At 47.1% G+C, this 19,085-nt stretch overlaps 1 protein-coding gene across 1 annotated transcript; it reads left to right on the top strand.

Moving 5' to 3' along the window:
* Window positions 1-1,905: 1,905 nt before the first annotated feature.
* ano10b (anoctamin 10b) lies at window positions 1,906-18,894 on the top strand. The gene is made up of 13 exons (XM_007907598.2): window positions 1,906-2,058; window positions 6,309-6,477; window positions 6,735-6,908; window positions 7,433-7,567; window positions 8,316-8,435; window positions 9,468-10,034; window positions 10,886-10,941; window positions 11,767-11,841; window positions 13,493-13,666; window positions 14,230-14,421; window positions 15,023-15,160; window positions 15,571-15,687; window positions 18,182-18,894. The coding sequence occupies exons 2-13, from the start codon at window positions 6,330-6,332 to the stop codon at window positions 18,206-18,208; spliced, it is 1,923 nt and encodes a 640-aa protein (XP_007905789.2). The 5' UTR covers window positions 1,906-2,058; window positions 6,309-6,329; the 3' UTR covers window positions 18,209-18,894.
* Window positions 18,895-19,085: the final 191 nt, after the last annotated feature.

Genomic DNA, 19,085 nt, shown 5'->3' on the forward strand with positions numbered 1-19,085 from the left:
GCAATAATAATAATAATCCTTGCATTTGATATAGCGCTTTTCACGTCGGGAGGACGTCCCAAAGCGCTTCACAGAACACACTGAAAGTGAATTGACTGTATATTTGTGGGCGAACGCGGCAGCCAATTGCGCACAGCAATGTCCCACAAACAGTCGTAGATTGAAAATGACCAATTTTAATTATTGTTTTTGGTTTTTGGAGGGATTATTATAAGGCTCTGTGTGGAGTAAGGAAACTTGCCCAAGGTTTTGCCCTCTGCCTGGAATTGAACTCAGGTCTCTCACTTGCAAAGCGAGTGCTCTAACCACTGAGCTACAGGACTCCACAATTGCTATATCAATTGCAAGGATTATTATTATTTTATGACTCTATTTGTATTTGTATAGTATTTGTTCTACCGAATGGGCTCAGTGGCACATTAAATTCTGACTGGCTCTCACCCATCCTGGTAACTGTACTTTTTTTAAAACTGAGTCCTGTAGCTCAGTGGTTAGAGCACTCGCTTTGCAAGTGAGAGACCTGAGTTCAATTCCAGGCAGAGGGCGAAACCTTGGGCAAGTTTCCTTACTCCACACAGAGCCTAATAATAATCCCTCCAAAACCAAAAACAATAATAAATTGGTCATTTTTAATCTACGACTGTTTGTGGGACATTGCTATGCGCAATTGGCTGCCGTGTTCACCCACAAATATACAGTCAAATCACTTTACAGTGTGTTCTGTGAAGCGCTTTGGGACGTCCTCCCGACGTGAAAAGCGCTATATCAAATGCAAGGATTATTATTATTATTACTATTAAAACAGGTATTTCTGTCTCAGCCTGACATATTTGAAATTCCTGATGATGCATTTTCATGATAATCACACACACACACACACACACACACACACACAATACTCTCTCATACACGCACTCACACAAAATACTCGCATACCCACATACTCTCCTTCCTCCCAGCTACCAGCGTATCCCCATACTGCAGGTGAAGCAATCAATGCCAGACCCTATCCTTTCTCACCTTAAACTTTGCCAAATCATGAATAAACAGCATGACAATACTTGCCAGGCTGCCTGGACAGACATGCAACTCAACATCAATCATTCCTCACTGACTTTGAGCAGTCACTTGGACCGACAGCAATTCCTAGCACAGCGCTTTGAGGTGCTTCGATGTTATAGGTGCTTTATCAAAAGGCAACGATCATCATTATAACAAATACAGATCGTTGCTGTTCTCAGCTAAGATGGGGAAGTCTATTTGCATTCTTGGTCACGTAGCCAGAGTACACACACATGGGCGTTGGTTGACAGCAGACACACACCCTGAGGGTGTAGCTCCTCACATAAATGCACACCAACATACACACACACCCCGAGCCAGTGTGAAGTCCCGTCATTACTCACCTCACACTTAAGAGGGGGTTTGCCTTTTGCTCCTGAGCTGTGCCTGGGTGGAGCTGGGAGGCTCCTGGCACGGCCACATTCCGAGAGCAGCCTGACCGGTTGGTGCTGATTCTGTTGATGTTTTCGGCAGTTTCAAGTGGGCTGAAGGACAAGAGCTCTCCGATACTGAAGCCTGACAGAGAGAGCGAGAGAGAGGGGATGGTGCACACACTGCACTCCGGGCTCCAGGCCTGTCCTCCACATACCAGCACTGAGAGTTCCTAACCCCGGCTCCCAACATGATCCATCCCGAGACATCAGTGTGAGTGTGAGAGCAGGTAAACTTCTACGTCTTTTAACGTTCATTCAGCTTTTCTCTAGTCAGTAAAAGCGGTTTGTGCTGTGCTGTGCTCTGCGCTGAACCTGCTCCTCAGCTTGGTCACTGGGCAGTGTCATATCCTGTGCCGTCAGACGGCATATCCTGTACATTCAGACGGCACATTCTTCGCTCTTGGCTGCCGCACTCTATCCTCTCACACTGGTGGTGGTTAATATCCGGTGGGCAGACAGACTTTGGTCCGTACGAATACGAGAGGGACAACTGGGAGTATAATCACGGACTAATTGGGCCGAATGGTCTGTGTCTGTGCTGCATCACTACATGTAATTGTCTGTAAGTAACCTGCCCTGTTGTTGTGATTTGAGATATTCTGATGTTAACGCCGCTATATCAAACAGAAGGATTATCATCAGCACAGATGTAAAGTTCAGTGCGATCGGCTTCTCACACCCCATCGTTGAGAAAGGCATGGCCAGCAGACCCTGGCGACTGAGAGCTGATTACCGAGAAGCGTAGTGACTGTTTCTGAGAGGCAAACTGGGCTGACGATTTGCGAAAGTGAGGGCCCAACACACAGGTACAAGGCGGAAGGACAGTTCAAATGAAGGATTGCTGGCCAAGACAACTGGGAAAGGTTGGGAAGAGAGAATGCTCTCCTCTATTCCAATGCAATTAATGGCGTGCTCATTAATGGACACGAATTAACTAGCACATCCGTTACATCACAAAAGTTACGCCCATCACCTCTACTCAGGCTATTTCCACCACTCAGCAGGAAGATTTATTCCACTCATCGCCAGGAGGGAGGAGAAATCACATACAAACAGTATTCCCTTGGAGAGAGGCACTTTGCGCATTGTGAACTGAGTCCCTTGCTCTCGACCTTGATCTTGTTTTGTAATTGTGGACGGCTTTGAAGCGGGACAACGAACCTGAAACTGCTGAGCCTTATAGAAGCCTGGGACAGTCAGTTCCTGGGTAAATGTTGGGACATATTTACTTGGATTAGGATTCTGCCCAGTGACCAGCGCTTTAATCAACTGGTTCTGAAGGCAAGTCAGAGAGAGGGAAGTGGGGAGGGGGAGAGAGGGAGAGAAGGGAGAGGGGAGTGGGAGAGAGGGCGCCTTGGGACGTCCTCCCGACGCGAAAGGCGCTCTATAAATGGAATCTTGTTGTTGTTGTTGTTGAAGGAGGGAGAGAAGAGAGGGGGAGAGAAGAGAGGTGGTGGGGGAGAAAAGAGAGGTGGGTGGGGAGAGAAAAGAGGGGAGAGAGAAGAGAGAGGGGAGGGGGAAAGAGGGGGGAGCGGGAGAGAAGAGAGGGGGGGAGGTGGAGAGAAGAGAAGGGGAGGGGGAGAGAAGAGAGTCAGAAAGGGGAGAGAAGAGAGGGGTAGGGGGGAGGGGAGAGGGGGGAGGGGGAGAGGAACCTTATAAAATTATATATATATATATTATAGTATAAGTAGTTATAAGCCGCTGTGCGCACTTAAGCTGATGGGATTCAAATTGAATTAACCAGAAGTGTGTACAGTACTGTAAAGTGCCTTAACATAGTGGTCAGAGTGAGAGGACCCAGGCTCAACTCATGGGCGGGGGCAAAACTTTTAACTTTCCTTCCTCCACCCCACCTCTATTCACATAGCAGTAAGTAGGAACCTGGTTGAGTAGTTGATTGGCGCGTTACTTTTCTGGGGCTAATAATCCCTTCAAAAGAATGATAAAAAAATTGGTCACTCATCCGCTGTTTGTGGGACACTGCCATGCGCAATTGGCTGCCGTGTTTCGCCCATAAAATATACAGTCAATTCACTTTACAGTATATTCCGTGACTATTTGAGATGTCTCGAAGAGGTGATAAGGCGCTATATCAAATGCAAAGACTATTATTATTGTTATTATTATTGATGATATACTGTAAAGTGGATTGAGTGACCAAATTTTAAAAAAATCGGACGAATTATTACTCCTGGAAAGCAATCCGCAATCGACTAATCATAATGTGTTGGTATAAGCAATCTGTGACACTACCTTGCGTGGGGGGGGGCTATATAATAATAATAATAATTCTTGCACAACTATCTCTCCTGTACAACCCAAAATCCTCTCTGCACCACTCTCTCCTCCCTCCCCCCACTCCAACAAACTCACCTGCATTTCCCTCCAAAATGTCCGTTCCCTCTCAAATAAAGTCCTCACCATCCACGACCTCACCCTGGACGAGCACCTTGACATTCTTGGGCTCACCGAAACCTGGTTATCCCCCAATGACCCCGTCCCCCTAGCGGAAGCCTCTCCTCCAGGCTACACCTTCCTCACGCCCCCCGTCCAATCCAACATGGCGGCGGGTGGTCTTCATTTCCAAAGCCTTCCTTGGTCTCATCCCCTACTCCTCTGGCTGCTTCCCCTCCTTCGAACACCTCACTCTCTTCCACCGCTCTCTCCCATTGAAAATCCTACTTGTCTACTGCCCCCATAAGCCCCCCAGCTCCTTCCACACAGATATCTCTACTCTCCTCTCTTCCCTGTCCCTCTGCTCCGAACGCCTGCTCATAATGGATGATTTCAACCTCCACCTAAACTCCTCTTGCACTACTTCTGCAGATTTCACTGCCCTCCTTTCCTCCCTAAACCTCACCCTTCATATAAATTCACCCACCCACAACCGTGGTCATGCCCTTGACCACGTTATCACTCACAGCCTTGACATTTCCGACCTCAGCATAGTGGACAAGGCCATCTCGGACCACTTTTTCATCTCCTCCTCTCACATCCCTCTCTCCTCCACCAAGCCCTCAACCATCCTCTACTGCCCTTGAAAAAGGCTACCCCCTGAGACCCTCACAAAGGCCCTCTCATCATCAAACATCCTAACCCTCTTGCCTTCCACCCGTGGAGATCCTGAAGCAGCCGTCCAGCTGCTCCATGATCGCCTCTCCTCCATCTTCAACTCCCTCGTCCTCCAGGACCATCTCCAAAACTTGATCGCCCTGGTACAACAACCATCTCCGCCACCTAAAAACCCAAACCCGTCTGCTTGAGCGCAGATGGCGGAAAACTTGCCTGATAGTTCACCGCCAACTGTGGCTCGAGCATCTCCACAGCTATCGTCATTTTTTGACACGCGCAAAAACGGCCTTCCATTGCAACGTCATCTTGGAGGCTAAACACAACCCTAAAATCCTTTTTTCTACCACCCACTACCTCCTCCGTGCACCCCCTCAGGCCTCCTCAATCTTTGTATCAAATGCCAAGTGCGAAGAGGTCATGGAGTTCTTTTCATCTAAAATACTTAACATCCACCTCTCTGTCCACCTCACCTTCCTCATCATCTGCTCCTACCACCAGCCCCATTCTACATTCCTTTCTCCCCATCTCTCCCTCTTCCCTCTCACCCACCATCACCTCCCTGAAACCCACCACCTGCTGCCTCGACCCTCTCCCCACCAAGTTACTGGTCACCCAGCTCCCGCTCCTCTGCCCACTACTGGCTGACATCATCAACCAGTCCCTCTCCTCCGGATCAGTTCCTGCCCCTCTCAAAACTGCTGTCATCACTCCCCTCCTGAAAAAACCCTCCCTAGATCCCTCAAACCCCAGCCTCTACCGCCCTATTTCTAACCTGCCCTTCCTCTCAAAAGTTCTAGAAAGCGTTGTTGCCAACCAACTTCGCGCACACCTCTCCTCCCATTCCCTCTTCGAACCCCTCCAGTCCGGTTTCCGCCCACAGTACAGAGACTGCGCTTGTGAAAGTCACAAATGACATCCTCTCTATCTGTGACCAGAGCTCCCTCTGCCTCCTTGTCCTCCTGGACCTCTCCGCCGCATTCAACACAGTCGATCACGCCATCCTCCTCCACCACCTTTCCTCCATCATCCACCTCAGTGGGACCGCACTCGCCTGGTTCGAATCCTACCTCAAAAACCGCCAGTAGTATATCTGCACAAACAGTTTCTCCTCCCGCTCTCACTCGGTCACCTGCAGGGTCCCCCAAGGATCCATCCTTGGCCTCTTCCTCTTTCTGATCTATATGCTCCCTCTTGCGAATGTCATCCGCAGACATGGGGTACATTTCCACATGTAATCAGACAACACTCAACTCTATTTTTCCACCTCTCTTTGCGACTCCCATCCCCTGATGTTCTGTCAGCTGCCTGTCAGATCTCAAGGGCTGGATGAGCGCAAATTTCCTTCAGCTGAACGTTGACAAGACGGAAGCCATAATCTTTGGCTCTCGTCAACATCTAAAATCTCACGTCTCTCACCTCCTCCACCTACCTGACCTCCCCCTAAAACTCTCCGAACCCGTATGCAACCTAGGCATCAGGTTCGACCCCCAATTATCCTTCCTCCCCCACATCCGGTCCCTCACCAGCACTGCTTTCTTCCACCTCTGACGCATTGCCCGTCTCCGCCAATACCTCTCCCCAAAAGTCGCGTCCCACAAACAGTCGTGGACTGAAAATGACCAACTGATTATCGTTTTGTTTTTTGCAGAGATTATTATTAGGCATTTATTATTATATAAATGCAAGTTGTTGTTGCTATTATTATCATTGTTAAAGCCACAGTGGGTCTCTGTGTTTCAGACAGTGCAAGTGAGAGGAGCCATGATGAGCTCGTGGACCAGACCTCGCTGTCAGTGCTGCCAGTCTGACACTGTGGAACCTTTGGTGGCTGTGGAGCTGATGGAGAACGTCAGCCTCGAAACCAAACGATGGCTGATGTCCAGAATCCAGGCCGAGAAGCGAATGGGGGGTACGAGACTACACATCACCTCTTCCTGATGTTTCCTCATTTTCACACCCCAGTCAAATCTCCCTCCCCCTCTCCCCCCCATGCCCATCTCCCTCTCCCTCTCCCCACGCTGTCCATCTCCTCCTCCTCCTCACCTCTCCACCTGGCTCCCTCTCCTCCACCTGTCTCCTTCCCCCCTCTCTTTGCCCGCACCCCCTTCTCCGTACACCTCCTTCCGTCTTCCCTCTGCTGACCTCAGGGCTGCTTCCTCTCCCCAGGGGCTGAGCTGATGGTCCACCCTGGTGAGGATGATGATGGGAACTTGCTGCTCGTTTCTGCTTCACGACATGCCCTTCTGAGGGCGGCTGAGGTCCTGGGACTTTATAAACCATACAAAGACGGCTCCATGGTCACGTTCTCCAACAGAGACAAGGGGAACTTCAAAACTGCAGGTACCATTTGCACTTGGATGAAAGGCAATCCTGTGTGTGTCAGCCTCTTGCCTCGCCTCGGAGTCATAAGATTGTGGGTTCAAGCCCCATGTCGGGACTTAGAATCACATAGTCTAGCTATACTTTGGATGAGACATTAAACCGAGGTCCCATTTGTCTGTCCAGGTGGATGTTAAAGATCACTTGGCGCTATTTCAAAAGAAAGTGGAGCTTCTCCCAGTGTCCTGGCCAACAAACCCCCAAATAAAATTGGTCACTGACTCCATGGCTATTTGTGGGACATTGCTGTGCGCAAACTGGTTGCCATGTTTCGCCCACAAAATACACAGTCAATCCGCTTTACAGTGTATCCTGTGAAGCACTTTGAGACGTCTCAATGATGTGATAAGGTGGCTGCAGTATATCAAATGCAAGGATTATTATTAGTAGTAGTAGTATCATCATCAATCATCATCATCGTCATCGGTACTTGAACCTTATTTCAATTATTTGTCAAACTGAATGACTCTCATATTCCTTTCCAGATAACATCACTGAGTTCCTGACTCTAGCCGAGCGCCAGTTCATTGTTAAGCGGGAGTTGGAGAATATCAAGGCTGTGAATGAACATCACATTCCGGGATATCCCACTGAGTCCCTGTATTCGGGCGAAGCCATTTGTGAGTTCCCAAGCTTTCCCAGTGAAGCAGCAAAGAGCAGTGCTGAGTGCAGGTCACACAGTGTCTGAGAAAGCATTGATCTCCTGGCAGCTTTGCTGGCTCCCTCCAACAATTTTATCCTTTATTTTGTATTCTACCCCCTCGTTTTGGACTCACCAATAAGTAGAAGCAGCCTTTCTTTTATAATCTGGAACATCCCTATCAGCTCCCCTCTTTTAGCCTCTCAACTGTAGAGATAAAACTTCCAACCCGTCCAATCAATTCATGCATTATAGAACCCTCGTAAATCTCTCTAGTGTCTCAATATCCTCCCCCACCTTCAAGACCCCTTGAAGATCCTCCTCTTCGACCGTACTTTCGATTTCCCTGCTTCCCCCCTGCCCTCCGCCCACCCCAACCCTCAGCTCAGGTCCGTAACTCTGCCTGTCCAGAGCCTTGGGACGTCCTTCTGACGTGAAAGGCGCTATATAAATGTAATTTTGTTGTTCTTGTTGTAGTATGAAGATCAGACTGCACACAATATGTGGTCTAACCAAGGTTTCATACAATAGGACATTTTACATTTATATGGTGCTTTTCAGATCAGAAAACATCTCAAAGTGCTTCATGTAACAATACTTTCTTACCTTTGTGATCTGTTCGTTCCTCTGTCTATAAAACCAATCTGTTTGCATTCGTTATGGCCTGGCCCATGTGGCTGCCAACCTTTAGAGTCCTGTGAATCTGACTTCACGCGTCTCCTCTCCAGTTAACAGGTTGCGGAGAGGCAAGATCCTGCATAAACTCTACCCCATGCATGAGGAGGAGATGGTGGACAAGTTGACCACTTGCTGGTACACACCACCGAGCCTGACCCTGGAGCCAATTGGTAAGTCACAGCTTCCTGAAGGCCACTTTCCAGAATACATTCTGGTTGACTCCATCCTTGACTCCAGGACCAGAATGTCTGTCAGACATCAAGTTCTGAATGAGAGATAACTTTCTTCAGTTGAACGTCAACAATACCGAGGCTCTCCTGATTGGCTCCCGTCAGCACCTCCTCAGGCGCTGACAGCACCACAATCCATGGTTGCACACTCTACTTAACTAAGCCAGTCCCGAACCTTGGGGTCTTGTTTGACCCTCAACTATCCTTCTACCCCACATCTGCACCATGACCCACTCTGCCTTCTCCCAACTCCACAATGTCGCCCGGCTCTGCCACTGTCTCACACCGCAGGCCGCAGGAACCCTCATACACGCCTTCATTATATCGAGGCTCGACTACACAAACTCCCTGCTTATCGTCCTTCCCAACTCCTCCCTCCACAGGCTGCAGATCATCCAGTACGCTGCAGCCCATATCCTCTCCTGGACCAGGCTCTCTGACCTTATCATCCCCATCCTTGCCCAACTCCACTGGCTTCCCATCACACAGAGGATACAGTTCAAGATCCTGGTCCTCACCTTCAAAGCTCTCCACGGTCTTGCTCCCCCTACCTTTCCGACCTCCTGATCCCCTAGCACCCTCCTTCACTCCCTCCACTCAGCGGGCTCTGGCCTGCTTCACATCCCCCGCCTTGCTCGCCCCACTATTGACGGGCGGGCCTTCCGCCACCCTCTGGAACTCAATCCCGCAGTCCCTCTGTCTCGCCCCCTCCCTCGCCATCTTCAAGACCCCCCTCAAGACCTTCCTCTTCGACCGTGCTTTCAATCTCCCTGCTTCCCCAACTGCCCTCCCCCTCCCTCAGCTCGGGTCCGTAACTCTGTCTATCCAGCGCCTTGGGGCATCCTCCTGATGTGAAAGGCTCTATATAAATATAATTTTGTTGTTTTTTGTTGTGGTGTTGTTAACTCAAAGGCGAGATCACTACCAACTGAGCTTAAAAAAACACACACCCTGTCTTTTTTATCCACACAGATTCTATCTACAAGTACTTTGGGGGTTCTGTTGCCATGTACATACGGTTCCTGGAGTTCTTCACCTGCTCCATGGTGCCCATGGCCATCTTTGGGATCGCAATGTCCTGCTTTGCACAGGACTCTGTGGACAAATATATTCTCTTTGCCATCTTCAATGTGATCTGGTCCACGGTCAGCCTGGAACTGTGGAAACGCCGCAGCTCCACCCTGGCTTACGCCTGGGGCAGCTTGCAAATGAAGAGCCAGTTTGAGGAGCCTCGGGTGGACTATAAAGGCCTGGTAGGAATCAACCCCATTACCAATCGCCATGAGCCCTACTATCCCAGCTGGAAGCGTACAGTGAAGCTCTGGTTTGTATCCGGGCCCATCCTTTGTCTGTTTCTTGCACTCTCCCTCATCGCGATGTTAGTTTTCTTCAAAATGGAAGCCTGGGCCAAAGCCTTTCACAAGGAGAATGAAGGCTCCTGGAGTCTGGTGCCGTATGTGCCAAGTACTCTCTACACTCTGTTCATCACCATCACCAACCTCCTGTTTAAAACAGTTGCCAAAGTGCTGACCGAATGGGGTAAGTGACCTGCGCAATAATAATTGTTCTTACACTTGATGCAGTGCCTTTCACTTCAGGAGGACATCTCAAAACGCTTCCCAGGACACACCATCAAGTGGATTTTGTAGGCAGGCAATGGATCTATGGATTAGAGCAACAAGTAGCAGCCTGGCCAAGTGGTAGCACTCTGGCCTCTGAGTCAGAAGGTTGTGGGTTCAAGCCCCAATTTGAGACTTCAAATCAATTGACTAATCTGACACTCCAATACGGTACTGGGTGGGGGTGTTGCATTGTGAGAGATGGATGTTAAAGATTCCATAGCACTATTTGAAAAGAGAAGGGATTTTCTCCCAGTGTCCTGGCCAACAAATCCCCCGAATAAAATAAAAAAAAGTGGCTGTTGTGGGACACAAAACACAGTCAATCCACTTGACAGCATATCCTGTGAAGCGCTCTGAGACATCTCAATGCCGTGATAAGGCCAATGTAACCAACCTGGTGTTGAGCACTTCTGAATATTGTACGGTCACATAAGTGAAGTCAAAAAGAGGGATGGCCTTTAAGGCAAGCAGTAGAATACGGAGCCTGGGAATGCAACACTGCGGCTCCTTCACCTCTCTGCTGCCCAATGGATGCTCTGAGGACCAAGGACCCTTGAGAGTGGTTGGTCTGCGACTGTTCGATTTCCTACCTGACTGACTAACTGTGCCCCTCAGCTCCTTCCACAACTCTTCCAGTGGCTGAGGAACCCATGTGGTGGGGGGGGAAGGTTTAGTTTGGAGAGAAAATTAGCAGCAAAAAAAAATACAGATAGGTGCGCAATACAACCAACACCTCCTTGTTGAAAAAGATTTTTATTTGCATTCCAGAAAACCACCGTCTGGAATCCTCCTTCCAAAACCATTTGACGGTGAAAGTCTTGGTGGTAAGTCGACTTAATATATGGCAACACCCGGATTTCCAAATTCACAGCTTACATCTTAAAACAAAGCGTTCTTACAGGCTGGAACCAGGTGAAATTTCAGGACCCTTCTGTCATATTTTATTCCTTATTTACTGTATTAATATTTCCTCCTCCCCTCCCTCTCCCATTGTCATCTCCCAGCAATATCGTTGTCTCAACAACAACAAGAACAACAACTTGCATTTACACAGCACCCATCATGTGGGGTAATGTCCAGGAGTTTCATCAGAACACAAAACGTCTCATCACAAATAGCTGTTTGAAACGATTCCACAGAAAAGGCGTTTAAAACAAAATTAGACAACTTGTTGAGGAAAAGGTTATGGATCGGGCTGAGAAAGGGGGTTTTATTTGGAGTCAGTTCCAATGGTCAGCTGGTGTGTTAGTGTTGCTAATGGGCACGTTCTTTTATGATAAAAATGAACAATTTTTTTGCGTAAAATCTCAAAAAAATAACAACATTCCTGATGAAATCTGTGGGATATTTGGAGGGAGGGACTGGGGATTGGAGACTTAGTGTGAGCTGGAGAAGCAGACTTGGCAATAATTGTGTAATCTGACCTTTTGAGTCGATGATAGTCAGGAAAAGATACATAACATTCACAGAGCAAGAGAATCGATCCATTCACAGAGGAGTTCTCGCAGTTAGTTGAGATCAATAAATATGTTTTGGATCTGGTATAGTGCCTTTCATGTCAAGAGGACGTCCCATCAAAAGGGCATCTAAAGGGATATTAATTCTCGGAAGAAAAAACAGGAAACATTAATTTTATTTTTGCTTTGCAGTTTCGCTTTGTCAATTGTTTTGCCGTGTTGTTCTACATCGCGTTTTACATGCAAGATGTGGAGCTCCTCAGAAAGGTAGGTGGGTGTGTGTGTGTGTGGGGGTGCGTGTGGATGTGTGTGTGGGGGTGTGTAGTGTGTGGGGGGGTGTGGGATGTGTGTGGGTGTGTGTGTGTGTGGGCGGTGGTGTGTGTGGGTGTGTGTGTTGGGGTGTGTGTGTGTGGGGTGTGTGTGTGGGGTTGTGTATGCGGATGTGTGTGTGTGGATGTTTGTGTGGGGGGGATGTGTGTGTGAGTGGATGGGTGTGTGGGTGGTGGGTGGGTGGGTGTGCGCGTGTGTGTGACATGGAGCCGTATAGATACCACTCACTCCCATGTACCTAATTGAAGTTAACTGAGCAATGAAGGAGTGACAACAACCAACCTCCATTCAGAGTCCTGGTGATGCCGTTTCGCCCACAAAATATACAGTCAATTCACTTTACAGTATCTCCTGTGAAGCGCTTTGAGACGTCTCGAAGACGTGATAAGGAGCTGTATCAAATGCAAGAATTATTATTATTATATGCCAGCAAGACCATGAAGTCCAGCCTTCTGCTGTAACAGCATCTCTAATACTACATTTCCCGCTCATCTTCCTTCTCTGAAACCCAACACCATCCTTTTCCTCCCTGCAGCCCGATAACCTTCTGATCAATCAGAATAAATAATACTCCATACATTTGATATCACGCCTTTCACGTCAGGAAGATCTCTCAGAGCGCTTCACAGAATAAACTGTAAAGAGGAGCGACTGTGTGTATTGTAAGCGAACACAACTGCCAATTTTTACGCACAGCACTGTCACACAAACAACCATTGGAATGAATGAACTCCCTTCTCTTTTGCAATTGTGTTGCGGGATCTCTAACATCCACCTGAACAGGCAGAGGGGACCTTGGTTTAACGTCTCAACCATAGGATGGTACCTCTCCCCAGTACAGCATTGGAGTGTCAGCCTAAACGACATGAGTTTTATGCTGACCTTAAAAAGAACACGCTTTCAAATTAAGACTGAGTTTAAAACATTGCTACAATTCTGCATGGACGTTAGTGTTAAGACATTGCTCTTCAAGCTAAGATGAATGGAATTTTTAGGTCAGTAATGTGAGGTGCTGAGTTATAATAATAATCCTTACAACAACAACAAATTGCATTTGTATAGCACCTTTCACTTTGGGAGGACGTCCCAAGGCGCTGGACAATGAGGGGTTTGCTACCTGAGCTGTGGGCTGGAATCAGAGAGGGATGGAAGGCGGGGTGTGAGGTAGGTGGAAGAGGGAAGATGACTGAAGGCACGGTCCAAAAGGAAGGTCTTGAGATGGGACTTGAAGGAGGCAACGGAGGGGGTGAGTCTGAGGCCGTCCAGGATGGAGTTCCAGAGGGTGGGGGTAGAAAGGCTACCGGCTAAAAGTCCGGCTGCCGATAGAGGACCAGGCAGGCGGGGGATGTGGAGCAGACCTGTGACTGCTGAGTGGAGGGAGCAGACAGGTTTGGGATGTTTTAATAGATTGCAGAGGTAAGGAGAGCAAGGCCACGGAGGGCTTTAAAGGTGACGTTACATTTTCATGTCGAGAGGACGTCTCAAAGCGCTTCACCGGATCTACTGTAAATTGGATTGACCTTGTGTTTGTAAGCGAGTTCCTACACTCAGGGACACTGTATTAACAGGATTGTTCTTTCTATCTCAGGAACTCGCCTCTTTGCTCATCGTGACTCAAATCATCAACCAGTTCATGGAGACGTTGCTGCCTTATCTCTACAAAAAGATTTACGGCGACGACTCCAGTTCGAAGGAATCCCAGCTCAAGAACACACCGGTGATCGACAAGATAAAAGCCCAGGGAGAGATGACACCATTTCCAGTAAGTAACACAACAGCGCTAATCGCTGGGTGGTGTCAGCCCACACCCTCACACAGGATGGACCTTATAATTCCAGTAAATGACGAGGATCACAAGACTGGTTCAGGTTACCTTAAAAATTACCTTAATAAGAGTCACTTACAGGGGTGTGGGAAAAGGGCAGGTAAATGGAGCTGAAAGCATTGCTGTTGAAGGAATCGCCACAGACTTGATGGGCCAAATGGCCTTCTTCTGTGCCATAAATATCTATGGTGTTACGGGCAAAGAATGGTATTATGTCAGCCAGGACACCAGCAGAAACTTTCCTTCTCTTTTCCAATAGAGTCACGGGGTTGTTAACATCCACTGAACAAACTAGTTAGGAGAAAACCAGCATTTTCTGTCACACAGCAGAGAACAAGCTCATCAGTCAGTGTAGGTAGAGATACCACAATTGACAGCCATGCTCTGAGAGCATGAGAAATCATGGACCAACCTCCTGCCTGGAGTCACTGTGCTCCCAGCCTGCAGGAAATCCTCCTAATCCTGCACTCACCGCTCTCTCTCTCTCCCTCTGCTTGCAGGGAATGTTTGACGATTACATGGAGCTGTTTGTGCAGTTTGGTTACATCAGTCTCTTCTCCTGTATTTACCCGCTGTCGGCCACCCTCATCGCACTCAACAACATGACGGAAATCCACACGGACATGTTGAAACTCTGCCGAATCTTCAGGAAACCTTTCGTTGCTCCAGCCGCCAACATAGGAGTCTGGCAGGTCAGGGAGTGGCTGCAGACACAGTCACGCCGAGGTCTCACTCGAGCGTGCCACATATACAGGGAGATTGCTGCTGAAAAACAATTTATTAATCATTATCATAATCCATTGCTTTTGGCATAGCACCTTTCATGTGGGGAGGGAGTCTCAAAGTGCTTCACACGATTGTACTGTAAAATGACCATGTTTTGTGGGCGAAACGCGGCTGCCAATTTACACGCTGCAGTGTCCCACAAACAGCCAATGAAGTGAGTGATCAATTTTGTTTGGGGGATTTTGTTGGTCACGGGGGGGAAACTCCCTTCACTTTTCGAATAGCACCACTGGATGACACTGGAGGGTCAGCCTAGATTATGAGTTCAAATTCCCGATGTGGTGCTTGAATGCTACAAATTGAGCCAGACCGACACAATTTAGATCAAGTTAAAGTACTCTTGTACCTTGCCGATTACCCAAATGTATACTAACCATGTGCAACATGTAGAGCAAGTGTCATCTTTGTGCTTGGTGTGAGCACTGATTTCCAGAAGAGATGAAGCTTGTTATGTAATTTGTGGCTTGCAATCCTGTTAGTAAGTGCGTTCTACAACTGGTCTTACAGATTGCTTTTGAGATGCTCGGATTCCTGTCCATCATCACCAACTGTTTCCTGATCAGCATATCCCCTCAGGTGGTGGAGTACTGCACCACTCACAGTCTAACATCCCATAGGGTGTGGCTATGGACAGTTGCAGTTGAGGTAAGAGAATGTCCTTGCTGATGAACTCTCCTGTAAAGTTATTGACTCTCAATGTTATTCCACAGCAAAGTGAAGGACGCAGTTCATAAGACTAGTTTGGATGAAGAAGGCCCTTCGTCCATCTGATCTCATCCGTTCAGAATAGCCGCCCTACTGTTCCCATCGACAAGAGTTTGTGGCAAAGAATTCCACATTCCAACCACTCTGAATGTGAAGGCTCTTTACCAAACCTCCCTTTTAATTCTTTTTGCGATTTACCTTAAGTGTGTCACTGACTGGCCAACAATCAGTGACAAAGGTTGAATGCTTAGCAGTCATGATCTGGGTTTGTTGACAATGTGGCTGGAGTAGTGAAACTCCCTCAATTCGAGCCTGATTTTGCTCACACTGCACTGTTCCTGTGGTTTCAGCACGCCTTGATCGCTATTAAAGTTATCTTAGCACTTGCCATTCCTGATATTCCCCAGTGGGTGAGACTGAAGATTGACAGAGTGGAGTATCAGTCGCTTCAAGCTCTCAAACAAAAGGTAAATAGCTTTAATGTAATCATAAACCTTGCATTTGACACAAGCAGCAATAACGTCAAAAACTTTCAAAGCACTTCACAAGGAACTATTGTCAAATATCATGATTGCAAACGTGTCCTCCATGAACAATTATCTACTTTCTCTCTTAAAAGTTGTTATTGAATCGGCTTCCACCACCCTTTCAGGCAATGCATTCCAGATCCCAACAACTCGCTGCGTGAAAGAAATTCTCCTCACCTCCCCTCTGTTTCTTTCAACAACTATTTTAAATCGGTGTCCTCAGGTTACCGACCCACCCGCCAGTGCAAATAATTTCTCCTTATTCACCCTATCGAATCCCTTCAGAATTTTGAAAACTTCTATTAAGTCTTCTCTTAACCTTCTCTGCTCCAAGGAGAATAATTCTAGCTTCTCTCGCCTCTCCTGATAATTTAAGGCCCTCATTCCTGGTAACATCCTGGTAAATCTCCTTTGCACCTTCTCCAATGCCTTGACATCCTTCCACAATGTGGTGTCCAGAACTGAACACAGTAATCCAGCTGAGGTCTAACCAGTGTTTTATAAAGGTTCATCATAACTTCCTGACCTTTTTATTCTATGCCCCTATTTATAAAGCCTGTATTCTGTATTCTTTTTTTAACAGCTTTATCTACCTACTGCCACCTTCAAAGCTTTACTTATATGAACCCCAGGTCTCTCTGTTCCTTCACCCCTTTTAAGATTGTACCATCAGCTTATATTGCCTCTTCACATTCTTCCTCCCAAAATGCATAACTTCGCATTTCTCCACATTAAACTTCATGTGCCACTGTCGGCCCATTTTACCAGTCTGTCTATGTCCATTTGCAGTCTGCTACTATCCTCACTGTTAACTAGCTTAGTATTATCTGCAAACTTGGAAATTGTACTCCCTACATCCAAGTCCAGGTCATTTGTATAGATAACCTTGTAATGTGGCAACAGTCTTATCTATGTATGTCCAGCACGTAGAACCCTCTCATAATGGTAAAGCGCTCTGTCAGATCCTCTTCCCAGCATCTCGTCTCCTCACTGTTTACTATTTTTCCTAGCTTAATATCATCTGGAAACTTGGAAATTGTACTCCAGGTCATTTATATAGATCAAAAACAGCAGTGGTCCCAATACCGACCCCTTGGGGCACCACTGAATACTTCCCTCCAGTCAGAAAAACAACCGTTCACCACCACTTTCTGCTTTCTGTCTCCCAGTCAGTCTGTATCCGTGCTGCCACTGTCCCTTTAATACTGTGGGCTTCTATTTTGCATACGTCTCTTATGTTGCACTTTATCAAACGCCTTTTGAAAATCCATATAAGCGACATCAACTGCACTACCTTCATCAACCTTCTTTGTTATTTCATTAAAAAACTCTATCGGGTTTGTTAGACATGATTTGCCTTGAACAAATCTGTGTTGGCTATCCTTTATTACGTCATATTTTTCTAAGTGAAAATTTATTTTGTCCCGGATTATAGGCTCTAGAAGTTTCCCCACTACTGATGTTAGGCTGACTGGTCTGTAGTTCCCGGTTTATCCTTCTGCCCCTTTTTGTACAGAGGAGTAACATTTGCAACTCTCCAGTCCTCTGGCACCACCCTGGTGTCCAAGGAGGATTGAAAGATTGTGACCAGAGCCACCGTTATTTCCGCATTTACTTCCCTCAGTAACCTAGGAATCATCCTTTCCGGACCAGGTGACTTATCTACCTTGAGCACCGACAACCTTTTTAGTACCTCCTCTCGGTTTATTCTTATCATGGCTGATAAGGTACTTATCATCACTGTTGACGTACAGATCATCGCTGATATTTACCTCAACTCCAATTATCCGCCTCTTCTCCATATCCCTTGATACCTAACAAAAATCTACCCAGTCTTGAAAACTTCAATTGATCCAACATCCACAACCTTTTGGGGAAAGAAAGTTGCAGACTTCCACCACCCTTTGTGTGAAAAAGTGCTTCCGGATTTCTGATACTGACTTCATCCTGAGGTAAGCTTGAATGCTGGGCTCACTGCTAAACATTACCTAGTGTGAGCCTGTGATTTGTCAGCACATGTTACTTCCAGCGATAGAGAGATCAAACCCCAGATCAATCCATGTCCTCATCGGAGCCCCAAATTTGGTCTGTAAGACCACTTGTTTTTCAATGTGGGATCTTGGAGAATTGCGGAAAATTCCTAAATTCAATCTTAATTTGGACGCTGCTGTCTTTTCAAGAACTGGGGAGAACCAGCTTCCACCAATGGACATGATTTGAGAATTTTCCCCACAGTGGCTCATCTACAAGGTTAAGATCATCTAAAGGGGTCAGACCGTGTCTAATTATTACCCACCTCATCAGTCAGTGTCTAATTATTACTCCTCTCATCAGTGAATTATTATTATACCTTTTGTCTATGTCTGACTATTGTTTCTCTTACCATTTATCTCCCGCGAATGCAAATGGTTTGTTTGTGCTTTTCTTGTTGCAGGTGGTTGAGCTGGACAAAGGGTACTGAGGCAATGGAGGGCAGGAGCTCCGAATCCCACAGAGTGTGTGTTCCCCACACTGACTACCAGGCAGCAGGACTTGCCATGGCCAATGAAGTCCAGTACAGTGCAAGCAACATTCCACCCCCATTTCCTTACCTTTCCTCTATTTCCCTTAATCCTCTGACTTCCCAAGTATCTAACCATCGTCCTTTCAGACACCCCCAAGTGATCTTGCCTGTACGACCTTCTGGGGCAGTGTTTTCCATTATGGTGCCTCTCAGCATTCCCATTCGGTGAATACGAAACATTATTCTAAATGAACCGTTGCCATATAAGTATTCCCTTTTGCTACACACTACCAACACGTACGCCCGTGGCGGAGGATTGCATCGCAGAAGTGACATTGCAGCAAGATTAAGATGAAAGGGTTAAGCTATGCCGTATGGTCTGTGTCCATCTGTGAGCCCGACGAGATGTTTTTCTATTGTAATTGTACATTCTATTTATTTTACCATTGTTACTGTGTGTTACAGTTTTGTGGGAGAGGAGACAGTATTCTATGCAAACTATTTAACTGGAAAAGTGGTACAAATCGACACAAACCATTATTCCCTGAACCAATGCAAAATCAAACCGAAATTTGCACGCCTGTGTCAAACTCTTAGTTGTTTGCTTCAGATACTCTTAAGCATGGCGATGGGGTCAACATCTGGCACTTCATGATCTCATCCTTCCAGAACACTCACCCTACTGTCTTCCCATTACAACATCAAGCTGTTTTCTTGGCCTCAACCACCGTTCTTTACCCTCCAGGTAAAGAAAAACTTCCTGGTGTCTGTCCTGAAATTACCCTTTGCAACTCTCGTTCGTGTCCTCTCGTTCTGCTGTGGTGCATTTTATATG

The sequence above is a fragment of the Callorhinchus milii genome, unplaced genomic scaffold (genome assembly GCF_018977255.1).
Source record: "Callorhinchus milii isolate IMCB2004 unplaced genomic scaffold, IMCB_Cmil_1.0 Scaffold14, whole genome shotgun sequence".
NCBI classification, from domain to species: Eukaryota; Metazoa; Chordata; class Chondrichthyes; order Chimaeriformes; family Callorhinchidae; genus Callorhinchus; species Callorhinchus milii.